This window comes from Xenopus laevis, chromosome 5L (assembly GCF_017654675.1).
Source record: "Xenopus laevis strain J_2021 chromosome 5L, Xenopus_laevis_v10.1, whole genome shotgun sequence".
Lineage (NCBI taxonomy): Eukaryota > Metazoa > Chordata > Amphibia > Anura > Pipidae > Xenopus > Xenopus laevis.
Window position 1 is genome coordinate 161,136,668 of NC_054379.1, and position 13,249 is coordinate 161,149,916.

Here is a 13,249-nt window from a genome sequence, read left to right on the forward strand (position 1 = left end):
AATCAAAACAAAACAAAAAAAAAGGTAAAGGTTGAACATTTTAAGGTGATTTAAATGAGACTCAAATGGATATCAGTATAGTCAGAAAGATTATTATTTATTGTATAAAACTGTGTGTCTGGCATGTAACTATCTCTAGAATTACACACACACATATATATTTATTATATATTAAATAATAGTGTGTGCGCATTATATCTATGCGTATTTACGCATCTGAGACCTATTGCTACTTCTATTTTATAATATATAGATATATGTGTGTAAATAGGCGTATAAATAAATATAAATCTGTATTAGATATTCGTATGAGCCCCAGTGTAGAATGCAGCACCCATGTCTATCAATCCCTGTGCCTCCAGCCAGAGTCCCTGTGCCCCCACACACATATATGCTGAATATGGCAAGTGCTACAATATTGAGTGGGAGTCTTGCTGCCTGCACAGCCCATTGTTCCCAGCCCAGGCAGGAGTTGCAATGCTCAGTATAGTAGTGGGGGAGTCTGACTTGGTGCCTACCCCCCTCCATCACCAATTGTAGTTGGATCCTTACAGACAAGGACACAGTGAGAATCCAGACATCTGCTGCTCATATGAATCGTCTCACCTCTCCCTGAAAAGCTTCATCATGCTCTGGAAACTAGTGGAAAATGTCAAGTATGAAGATATCTACGAGGTAACCAAATCTTTTCTCCTTCTTTTTTCCCCCTTTTTGCCATCGACTCCAAAGCAAGAGGCTGATTATTGGATTAACCTGCTGCCAGTAGATTATTTACATGGGGGTGACTATTAATCTGCTTTACTGCTCATAGTCAAAGCTTTCCCTCTCGTGTTGGCCATTTCTTCTTCACTCAAGCAAATTTGGATTTTATTTTCATTTTTTTTCGGATTTTGTTTGTTTATTGATGTATTTATGATGGGAGGATTTAAGACCATTGGTCTTGACGCAATTGCAAGTGTTCAACCATTAAACCCAAATATCCCAAGATAGTTATTTGTTTAGTTGCCTTCCAAAATCTGCACTGGTGCAATGAACTCTGTCACTGAGGCTGTGGGTGACATTTAGTTTAGAGGGGGAGAGATAACTTTCTATAACATTTACAGAACTTGTACTATAGACAGAGGCTTCCAGGGGAGGGGGCTGAAGTGACAGAGGGTCTTCTGCTTTGTAACAATGTGTCTGTGTTTAGATCTTGGGGTTGGGGGGCTGCAGAGATGAACTGTTAAATTGAGAGGCTTTTCAGAGCCAAAATAATCAGAGGTCAATCAGTTCCTCCAGCTACTCTACCTGGGGGGGGGGGGTTTTGGTTAATATTTAATAGTGATCTAGGAGTGACATGTAAATAACATGGGCTATTATAATACATTAATACATAGTTTTGGATATGATATAGAGAGAGAGAGAGAGAGAGAGAGAGAGAGAGAGAGAGAGAGAGAGGGGATGGATGGATAGATAGATAGATAGATAGATAGATAGATAGATAGATAGATAGATAGATAGATAGATAGATAGATAGATAGATACAGAGAGAGAGAGAGGGGGGTGGATGGATAGATAGATAGATAGATAGATAGATAGATAGATAGATAGATAGATAGATAGATAGATAGATAGATAATGGATGGATGGAGAGAAAGAGAGGGATAGATTTTGGTCCTGCCAATAAAGCTCATTTGATTTGATAATGGATGTATGGATAGAGAGAGAGAGAGAGAGAGAGAGAGAGAGAGAGAGAGAGAGAGAGAGAGAGAGAGAGAGATAATGGATGGAAAGAGAGAGAGATAATGGATGGAAAGAGAGAAAGAGAGAAAGGAAGAAAGAAAGAAAGAAAGAAAGAAAGAAAGAAAGAAAGAAAGAAAGAAAGAAAGAAAGAAAGAAAGAAAGAAAGAAAGAAAGAAAGAGAAAGAAAGAAAGATATAGATGGATGGATAGATAGATAGATAGATAGATAGATAGATAGATAGATAGATAGATAGATAGATCAGAGTATCAGCTATTGTCTAACAATATTTCATGTAAACTTGGTGTAACGATATATTGATGACATTTTGTCCCTATATCGCATATACATAGTGCCAGTTAGTAGTATGTCAGTGCATAATGGAGAACACAAGTGAAAGATAATGAAATAGAAAGTTACAATAGATGAGTAACAAATATTCAGTAGAAGACTCAGGGATATGGGCAGCCGGCGGCAGCTAAATAATATATTGAACATGTGAATATCAGAAGTGATTGGGGATTATCGGCAGAAAGAGGGGCAGTTGGGTGTTTAGTGAATTCGCGTAGAACATTAAGGTCCGATCCTCCTGTATAAGTGGAGAATATTTATATTTATATATAGTTGTGTCATTTATTCTTATTTGCTCTACACTGACCTCGTTTTTGAAGTGTGAGTTACATTGAATTCCTCTCCCAACTACCCCTTATAATATCTCTTAAAACTCGTGGGTTCAGCGCCTCACAATCTAAATCTAAATCGAAAGCAGATCGGGTCGCACTGATTTGTCCTTGTCGCTTGTTTATTTACAGTCAACACATTTCTCGTCCCCAAATAAAGGGTTAAAGAAAACGTGACATTTGTGGAGTATGAAAGGGTCGGGGGGGGAGACAGCAGCTACTTTGGTATTTCTTGCTCACAAGACATCAAAAGAATTCTTTCTATTGCCCTTGGCTTTTTTTTTTTTTTTACAGAAAAACTAGAAATTCACTTTCTACACAAAGTCCCTGCGCGATTCCTATCAGAACTTATAATGCGGCGGAAAACTAAAATATTTTGGCGCATTAAATCTACGCGGCGTTTAAACGCAATGGGCGAGTTGTAGACGATTAAAAAAAAAGAAGTGGAGGTGAAATCATTTGTTTATTTGTTTGCAAAAGTCTCGCATTAATCACCAGGGGCCATTGTCAATGTCTAATTAAGTGCAGCACGAGGAAATCGTTTTATTTCGCTGCGAGCTCTGGGGTTGTAGTGATTCCTTAATCCCACACACATAACACTGTGACACATACACACAAATATACACACATAACAGTGTGACACATACACACAAATACACACAGTAGTGTGACACAGAGACACACACTCACAGCAGTGTGACACATACACACAAATACACACAGCAGTGTGACACATACACACAAATACACACAGCAGTGTGGCACATACATACACGCAGGACCGCCATCAGAAATCGCAGGGCCCCATACGACAAAATTTCCTGGGCCCCCTGGGCTGTGCCCACTGCAAGCCCCACCTACAGGTCCACCCTCCCCACCACACAGTAAAAAAACAATAAAAATATTGGTGGCTAGGGTTCCCACATGTTAGTAAAAAATAAAAAGATATTGGTGGTCAGGGCCCCCCATAAAAAAACATTTGTGTCCAGGCCCCCCCCCCATTAAAAGATATTGGTGGCTAGCACCCCACATGAGAAAAAAAAATTGGTGGCCAAAATTGGTGGCCAGGGCCCCCTCCCTCCCACCCACATTATAAGAAAATTGGTGGCCAGGGCCCCTTAAACGTCCATGCCTTCCCGAAGTCAGCAGCTCTCAGAAAGGTGGGGGGGCCGGCTAATCAAGTAAGTCTGGCGTGGCCGGGGCCCCCTTACCCTTGGGGCCCCCTACAACTCTCCCCCCTGTCCCCCCCTGATGGCTGCCCTGCATACACGTAACAGTGTGGCACATACATAAAAATACACACAGTAGTGTAGCACATACACACATACACACACACACACATAACAGTGTGACACACACAGCAGTGTAGCAGATACACACAAATACACACAGTAGTGTGGCACATAGACACACACACACATAGCTGTATGACACATACACACAAATACACACAGCAGTGAAGCAGATACACACAGATACACACAGCAGTGTAGCAGATACACACAAATACACACAGTAGTGTGGCACATAGACACACACACATACACAGCAGTATGGCACAGACACACAAATACACATATAACAGTGTAGCACATATACACACAGACACACACAGCAGTATGACACACACACATATAACAGAATGACACACACACACACACTGTTTGCTCTGCAAGTTTAATTGACACTGGGGGGGGGGGTAAGTTTTAGTCAGACTTCCTCCAGCCCAGCCCCCTTGTCTGATCACATCTAGTGATTCTCCAGCAAAGCCCCCACGTCACTCACAATGGGGCAGAGAGACCCCGGGCTCCGGCTTCACGCGCTATTTCTCCTCCATTGTTGCTGTAAAGTAGTCGCGTAATATTAATAGTCATGAATATAAATGATTGTGAGGCGGTGCAGAGAGACTGAGGGAAGGGGCAAGTTACAGGCAGTGTGTGTCTCGCCTTGGGTGGAACAGGAGCAAGAGCCGGAGCTCACAGGCACCAGCAGATAAAAAAAAACCCATAAAAACTAGACAGAGAGAACAATACGCGGTTTTGCTATTTTTGGGGGGACATACTTTGATGGATAGTCTTGGAATTATCTCCAGCAGTGTCGCCCGATCTTTTCATTTGATTTAACCGTTTGCAGCAAGTTCTCCCTCCGCACAGATGTTAGTCCACACCTATTCAGCTATGGTGAGTCGCCTTCATTTTTTATTTCATTTTTTTTAATCTGAAATTTCCAGGGTTTTTTTTTTTTTCCCCCTTTAACGCCTTTGGCTTTTTGTTTTTGTAATTTTGGGCAATAATTTGAGTTTGCAGCTGCCTCTGGATTCTTATTATCGGTGTGAGGTGGAGGGGAAATAAAAAAAAAAAAAGAAAACTGCCTATTTATTGCCCTTGGCAGTTTGGACTCTAGTTATGTTTAAACACGGTTTTTTCCACTTTACTTTCTTTTTTTATATCCATGAGATTGTTTTTCTTTCTTTTTAGGAGTTTCTCGACATCCGCAGGATTTTTTTTTCTGCCTCTCTTTTGCTCTTTTATTTGTTTTTTGATGTATTTCAAACAAAAGCGATTTTGTCGTTCAAAAAAAAAATCTGTGATATTTTCCCTATTTAAAGCGGTGACAATTGCAATGACACGGGGATTTTGATTTCACACTTAAATTATTTGGCTTTATTCTATAAAATCTTTCTTTCTTTTTTTTTTTTTTGCTCTAATTCCTGGATCACTTTGGGTGACAAACCGATTGGACACAGAATAGATGGGAAATTAATTTTCCTTAGGAAACTGATTGTGACACAGTTAGCTGGAAACTGGAGTAGATTTTCTTCTTCTTCTTCTTCTTCTTCTTCTTCTTCTTCTTCTTCTTCTTCTTCTTCTTCTTCTTCTTCTTCTTCTTCTTCTTCTTCTTCGTAGTAGTAGTAGTAGTAGTAGTAGTAGTAGTAGTAGTAGTAGTAGTAGTAGTAGTAGTAGCAGTAGTAGAATTGTTATTATTAGTAGTAGTATTTTTATTATTATTTGTGTTCTTCTTATTGTTATTATTAGTAGTATTATCATTATTATTAATATTATTGTTATTATTATTAGTAGAATTGTTATTATTAATAGTAGTATTTTTAATATTATTGTTGTTATTCTTATTCTTATTGTTATTATTAGTAGTATTAATATCATTGTTATTAAACGTATTGTTATTATTATTATTAGTAGAAGTAGTAGTATCGTTATTATTATTATTATTATTAGTAGTAGTAGTAGTATTGTTATTATTATTAGTAGTATTTTTATTATTATTATTGTTGTTATTCTTATTATTATTAGTAGTAGTAGTAGTAATAGTATTGTTGGTATTCTTCTTCTTATTGTTATTAGTAGTAGTATTGTTATTATTATTATTATTATTAGTAGCAGTAGTAGTATTGTTATTATTAGTATTATTATAAGTAGTAGTACTAGTAGTAGAAGTAGTTTTGTTATTATCATTATTATTATTGTTATCATTAATAATTAATCTTGCAACTTGTCTTTGAAAATCGATTCTAAAACTGTAGAACATCACTGGGAAAAAAAGGGAAAACTGAAATTAAAACGACACTGTAAAACAGATATTTGTGAAAACAAATTTGTTTGAAAGAAAGTGCTGTTCTGATTTATAATCAATGGGGGTTTAAAGTTATTTGCTGATGGCTGTGCAGCAGTAGGTGTTTATTATCAGTTTCTGTTCCCTGGTTCTGACACTTGAAACAACACAGCAGAAGTCATTTCTCCTCCGGGTTTGATAAAGGGATGGATTGTGCTACATTGTTTCGGGAGTCAGAACCAGAAGTGCAGAGCAGATTTTTGTAGACAGACAAGTGATTGCAATGGATATGGGATGTGCTGTGTGTGTGGGGGAGAGAAAGAATGAGCAATAATGTTGCAGGTGTGAGTTGTAAGTGACCAGTCCTTCTCCATTGCAGGACCGCCATGATGGTGTCCCCAGTCACAGCTCCAGACTCTCCCAGTTGGGATCTGTCTCCCAAGGACCCTACTCAAGTGCCCCTCCGCTGTCTCACACCCCCTCCTCGGACTTTCAGCCTCCCTATTTCCCCCCTCCTTACCAGCCACTTCCTTATCACCAGAGCCAAGACCCCTACTCTCATGTCAACGACCCCTATTCACTGAACCCCCTGCACCAGCCCCAGCAACACCCGTGGGGACAAAGGCAGAGGCAAGATGTGGGCTCAGACACTGGATCTCTGTTGCCCCAGCCCAGGGCTTCACTCCCCCAGCTTTCTGGACTGGATCCCAGGCGGGACTACCACTCAGTCAGGAGACCAGACGTCCTTCTACATTCAACCCACCATGGCCTGGACTCTGGGATGGGGGACAGTCTGTCTCTGCATGGACTTGGTCACCCAGGGATGGAAGATATGCAGGTGAGATGGAAAGGAAAAAGAGGCTGATATACATTAATACTAAGATGTAGCACTGATGGTTTAATTTCTACAATTTGTATCTGGTAAAAGAAAATACACTCACAGTTCTACATAGTGAAGGTTATGATGAAGAATATGAGACCGAAGTTGCTGTTAAAATATTTACTGCTGGGGGTCTAAGCCATTACTAATGGTCTTTCAAAGGTCTCACTGTTATTTAGTGGTATCTGCAGGATATTTACTCCATGGATTGTATTTAACGGATTGTAGACTGAGAGTTCACTCTCATTCTAGGTAGGTAGAGAGAGAGAGAGAGAGAGAGATGATAGTGAAAAGGAGATAGTAGATAGATAGATATTATGGAGAGAGACAGAGAGCAAGAGAGAGAGAGAGAGACAGAGAGAGAGAGAGAGTGATAGAGAGACAGAAAGAGAACGAATAAAAAAAGATAGATAGATATTTTGGAGAGGGAGAGCGAGAATAGAAAAAGATAGATAGAGATAGAGAGAGAGAGAGAGAGAGAGAGAGAGAGAGAGAAAGATAGATAGATAGATAGATAGATAGATAGATAGATAGATAGATAGATAGATGATAGATAGATAGATAGATAGATAGATAGATAGATAGATAGGAGAAAGGGAGATAGTAGATAGATAGATATTATGGAGAGAGAGAGAGAGAGAGAGAGAGAGAGAGAGAGAGGGAGAGAAAGAATAGAAAAAGATAGATAGATAGATAGATAGATAGATAGATAGATAGATAGATAGATAGATAGATAGATAGATAGATAGATAGATAGATAGATAGATAGATAGATAGCGATATATTGATGACATTTTTTTCTAAGTTTTCAATTTCTTTTTAAAACTTCAACCAATACCTTCACATTTTCCCCCGCTGTTTTAGACACGGTAAATAACAATAACTGTGACCTGAGACCTGGGAGATATATACTCAGGATTTATTAGTAATAACGGAAAAAGTGACTGAGAGCAAATAGGCCAATACATTTCACCAAATCAATATTGTTACTTGTCATGATTTATCAGCTTAAGCGGATTCTAAGGGGAATGGAAATATCATCACCTCCATTTAAATGCCTATATTGCGCTTTAGTAATAGTAGATCTCATTGGTATTAGAGCATTTCCATAATTCCATAATTGAAAACAAAAACGATTCAACTCATTATATTTACGGTTATGTTTACATGATCAGAACCCTGGGCACCAGATTTAATATTACAGTGTTTATAGAGTTACAGTATTTAGTACTAACTCTTTTTTTGGAAGAAATCTGAATGATGAGCGTCCTCCTGGATATATATATATATATATGTAGCTGAACAATAAAAATAATCTTTCTCTCTCTCTCTCTCTCTATACATCACGATCCAAAATTAAACCAAAGTTCGGTTTGTCCTCAAGTTGTTTTCAGGGGTACTTTGTTCACAATTCAGTTTTGTGTTTTGTTTTTTTTTTTCATTATCCTAAAACTAATTTTCATAGATCGGTCAAAAAGAAGATCAGTTAAAAGAAGGTTTATTGATTCAGTTTGGAAGATGTATTTTTTTTGGAATATACATTGAGTTGTATGGAATTTGGGATGAGCTATATTCCTGTTTGGGGGTGCAAGGTGTGATGGTATAAACAAAGTTACAGTGTTAATATCTTCATAACAAAGCAGTGGGGCAATAACCAATCTCAGTGGAATATCCCAAATATAACAGTGGGCTCAACAAAGGGGCAACACTTTCTCATCAGTGTCATTATCTTCATTAAAATAGCAGAGGTCAATTTTCTCAGCTAACATCTTGCTGTGGTCATATAATTTCACATTAAAAGAACTTGCAGCCTCACAGAGGGTTCTGGGAAATGTAGTTCAATAACAACTGAAGAGCTTCCTAAAATCCTTATCCTCCCTCACATAGGAACCCTGGCTCGCAGCCCTTTAAAAAGAACCAGATCTAGCTCCAAGTATCCAGTGTCTGTTTAAAGCAAAGAAGTGTAGTAATTAAAAGTCTCCCTTGTTTTTGCCCGTGTTTCCTAATTAAATCTTTACGATCCTCTCAGTGACTATTAAGTGTCAACATGCTGGGTGAATATCCTGTACAAAAACCCAGCAGGCGACTGTAATTAGATAGAAAATCAGACAAGAGCCTTCTCATTAACTACAACAACTTGAGCTCGTTGCTGATGAAGCGTGGGGATTGCATTGCTACCTTGGCAGCCTATTAGGGGCCACCATAAGTCATCATGGCAACCTAAACTGGGCATGGGGGGCCAGGGTGATGAGTGAAGCTGGGGGGGAGAGGGGTCTATGAAAGGGGTTATAAACCCTAGGATAAAAGGATGCTTAATATCTAAGAAACTTTCTAATATACACTTATTCATGGAATTGCTATTGAATTTAAAAACACTATCTCTCTGCCACTTGCTATTCTCTGCACCGGTGGTTCTGACTTTAAACAAAGGAACAGGAGCCAACTGATTGCAAGTAATGGATCCCAGGCTGGAGGAGGACAGACTTCTGCTACATTGTGTCAGGAGTCAGAACCAGACTATAGACAGCCAGACAGATACCGCTTGCAGTAGCTGTGCCATTTAAATGAACTTTTGTGATTTTTTTTTTTAGGAAAAAAAAATGTTTTTGGTTATCACAGAGAGCAAAGTCACCCTTCCCCATCAATCAACCACTCCAGTGCAGATGCTGATTTTCCCATAACGATTAAAGGAGAGAGGGGCAGATCCTACCCTAGATAATCTCTCATTTCCGACCAAGGAAATTGAAGTGTTAAAAAAAGGGTCATTAAAACCCAAATGCTGGGGGTATTAAATAAGAATTGATTCCCGGCCTCTGACTTGTTCTAAGGTCCCCAGTAACCTGAATCCCAAAATGAAAATACAGATTAGGGGACAACAATAATGAAAATTCTTGTAATTCATATTAATTTAATAATTAAACATTATATATAAATATATATAGAGATAGAGAGACAGACAGATTAGGGGACACATTATTCGCAATAATGAAAATTCTTGTAATTCATATTCATTTAGCAATTAAACATTTTATATATATAGAGAGAGAGAGAGAGAGCGAGAGAGAGAGAGACAGAGAGAGAGAGAGAGAGAGAGAGAGAGAGAGAGAGAGAGAGAGAGAGAGAGAGAGATTTTTATTATTTTTATTGTTCAGCTACACACACATATCTATATATGGCAAATACTACAATCCATTCTTGTAATAGTATATATATATATATATATATATATATATATATAGATAGATAGATAGATAGATAGATAGATAGATAGATAGATAGATAGATAGATAGATAGATAGATAGATACATTTTTGACTTAAAAAGCATGTTACTTGCATTTTCGTTTATTGTTATCATATCCCGTTTATTTCCCCTTAAAAAAACGCAGCATATATTGTATTTAAACCGAATATTATAAACCAATTAAATTCGGTAATAACGTCACCACGCTGACGTAATGCATGTCTGTATCATTATTTACACAAACGATTGTTTCCATGAATTTATCAGGATTCTGCACATTATTTCACGGGGAGATAATTACGTTGTTTAATAAATTCGGATAGTAAATACATCGAATCAGATGAAATATAACGAATTTTGGTGGATTTCGTTCATAATCTCATTGAGAATTATTTTTACCTTCATTCTTTGCACAAACTACAATCCCACATGAATCCGACCTCCCCAGAGATGTCCATTTTCGCTAAATCTGTCGGACGATAATGATAATATTGATATGAATAATATCTGCCAGGGCCTGTTAATATAAATGGAAATAGGAGCGGGTTATGATTTATAGATGGGATGTTTTTAATATCCACTTGCTGGAAAGTGACTGACCCCCTTGTTCTCTCTCTCTTTTTCAAACCCGCAGTCGGTGGAAGATGTGAATAATGCCATGAACCTGCTGGACCAGTCTGTCATCAAAAAAGGTAAATATTCTAATCGCAGAACCATTTCTTTTTATTAGAACCCACAGGTGATGCCCATGCGCTTTAACGCAGGAAGGATGCGCAAAGCCGCATTTTATAAATCAGGCGTCTGTTGTGCAAAAGTGCAACTAATTTGCTCTGTATGGGGGCAGATATGTTACTGAATCATTTCCCAGATACAGGTGTTTATTATATTTATTATATTTTATTCTAGTTGATATTTGCTGCTAGGTAGAACAAAGGAGACACTTGTATCCTGATTAAATCCCCCACTTTACATGACATGATAAACGGGTTCGCCAAAGTCACTGTGACGGGTTGGGACAGATTCGACTGATAAACAAAAACCCAAATGTTTTGTAGCGAGTGGATGCTCTTAACAAATGTTTGCAGTCTCGTGCGCAGCTGTAAGCAAAAGAATTATCTCATTAAACTAATTAAATGTAATTACAATAACTCATTTTGGGCTTATTGCCTCCTCTTCATTTTGCCCTGGCAATTGTTTCTGCGACGAGGATTGGCTGAGTTTATAGTCGCAGGCTACTAGTCGTTTTGTCGGGTGTATATATATATATATATATATATATATATATATATATATATATATATATATATATATATATATATATATATATATATATGAATAAATCAAATTATTTGAAGAAAAACTGGAGTGCTGGTCCTTATCAAAACGCATATAATACAGGTTGACCTTGCACCCAGAGTCAGAGTGCGAACATTTGGACTAAGTATGTATATATATATATATAGATCCTGACGACGGTTCAGAAAGAACCGAAACGCGTTGATGTGGGGTAGATTGTAACACTCCAATAAAAAAGTATTCTTCACAACACCCGTGAGTGCTCTTAAATGATCCAATGTGCAAACTCTTGAAGTAGCACCCGGGGCTTGATGATTTGAGGGTGAGTGCCGGTTCTACTACACCATTATATATATATATATATATATATATATATATATATATATATATATATATATATATTCTTACTTGCTATTATGTTATATATAATATATATTATTATATAACATCCCTTTCACAGACACCCTATCAACCAGCAGCGCTTTTCTTGCACTTTTTTTTGCACAGATACAGTCTCTCTTTTCACTCAACATACACCCCATACGATTATACCCCCTGTGAGAATTATTTCCAACTACATCTGGATATGGAATCCCCTATTGATCCCTTAAAACCAATTCTGCCGACCGAAGCTCTTTTCTTACAAAGCTTTGGCCTCTCTCTCTCTCTTTGCCAATTGCGCAGCGCAGTCGGGGTCGGCGCCCTTCTGGTTCCCCGTCTCTTGCCCTGACTGCTAGACTGAGCCACATCCATTGTTATTTCATTACCAGAGTCATTGAATAAGCAACAGCCTACCCCATTCTGCCCCTCACATATATTGGGTTTTAGAGCTTACAATTTGCAAGTCTGTTGCATCAACTCGGTGGGGTCAGAAAGAGGAATAGAGACATATAGGAGGGAGGGAGGGGTGGGAGGGAGGGATAGCGCTTTTCATGATGCCTTGACCTAGATAGTGCGCCTAAAGGAGGAATTTTGAGCTGTAGCCAAACCACAAGCTGTAAGCAGTAAAGCAAACTCCTACTGTGGCACTGGAAGGGAGAGTGAGAGTCAATGTATAGCAACCACATGTGGGCAGGTGCCAACTCTCACCCTCACTAATCACACCTCCCAGCATGCCCAGTGTCTGGGAATCTCTGCAACCTCAGCTCAACCCTCTGGATATTGCCCTTCATGAATGATGTAAAACACTGCCCCAGGCACCATCCCAATTGGGCCCTGTTAGGGGAGCATATTGACCAATCATAGACTGTTTACATATTCCTCCCCACAAATGTTCTAATTTTACTAAATATTTGTAACACGTTCAAGATGCCCATGGGGTCGGTATTGGGGATTTACAAGCAGTTCCTGCACATATTAGTAAATGCATTAGAATAGCCTCCATTATTACAATGTGTTTCCCAACCAAACAGATTTAAATGCTATCAATTCTACCCACCCCTGTCATCTTGTTCCAAGGGCCACGCAGATTTTAGGCCCCTAGATTCTAATTCTGCTTTCAGTGGTTTGGTTGGGATTACTTTACAGCAGCAGGGAAGACAATTAACAAAATACGCATTGAGTTCCCCTTTAAAGAGATATTAAAGAGATTTTATAAAGAGGAAGGAGCTATTATCAAAGCAACTGATTTGTTGTAAAATAAATCAGCCCATGTTATAGGGACTGCTTGTTCCACTGTTGTTGTCTGGTTAAAGAACTGCCTATGAGTAAATGCTCAGTTGGCACGAAACGCGTTAGGCGAAACAGTCCTAATAAATATCTTTAATTGTATTATTTTGGCTACTGTATTTACTATCCATGGGTCTCTTTCAATTGTTTTTGAATTAATTCAGTTTTGGTAAACCTTGAACTGGAGGTTTG

General features: G+C 38.3%; 1 protein-coding gene across 2 annotated transcripts in view; it reads left to right on the plus strand.

The window, feature by feature from the left end:
* The first annotated feature begins 441 nt into the window (after positions 1 to 441).
* tfap2b.L (transcription factor AP-2 beta L homeolog) overlaps positions 442 to 13,249 on the plus strand; it is a 29,598-nt gene continuing 16,790 nt past the window's right edge. Inside the window, exons 1-3 of one of the 2 annotated variants that reach the window (XM_041562240.1) lie at positions 442 to 675; positions 6,350 to 6,808; positions 10,728 to 10,785. In XM_041562240.1, coding sequence (XP_041418174.1) covers positions 628 to 675; positions 6,350 to 6,808; positions 10,728 to 10,785 — 565 coding nt within the window. In that variant the 5' untranslated portion in view covers positions 442 to 627. 2 annotated transcript variants of the gene reach the window in all.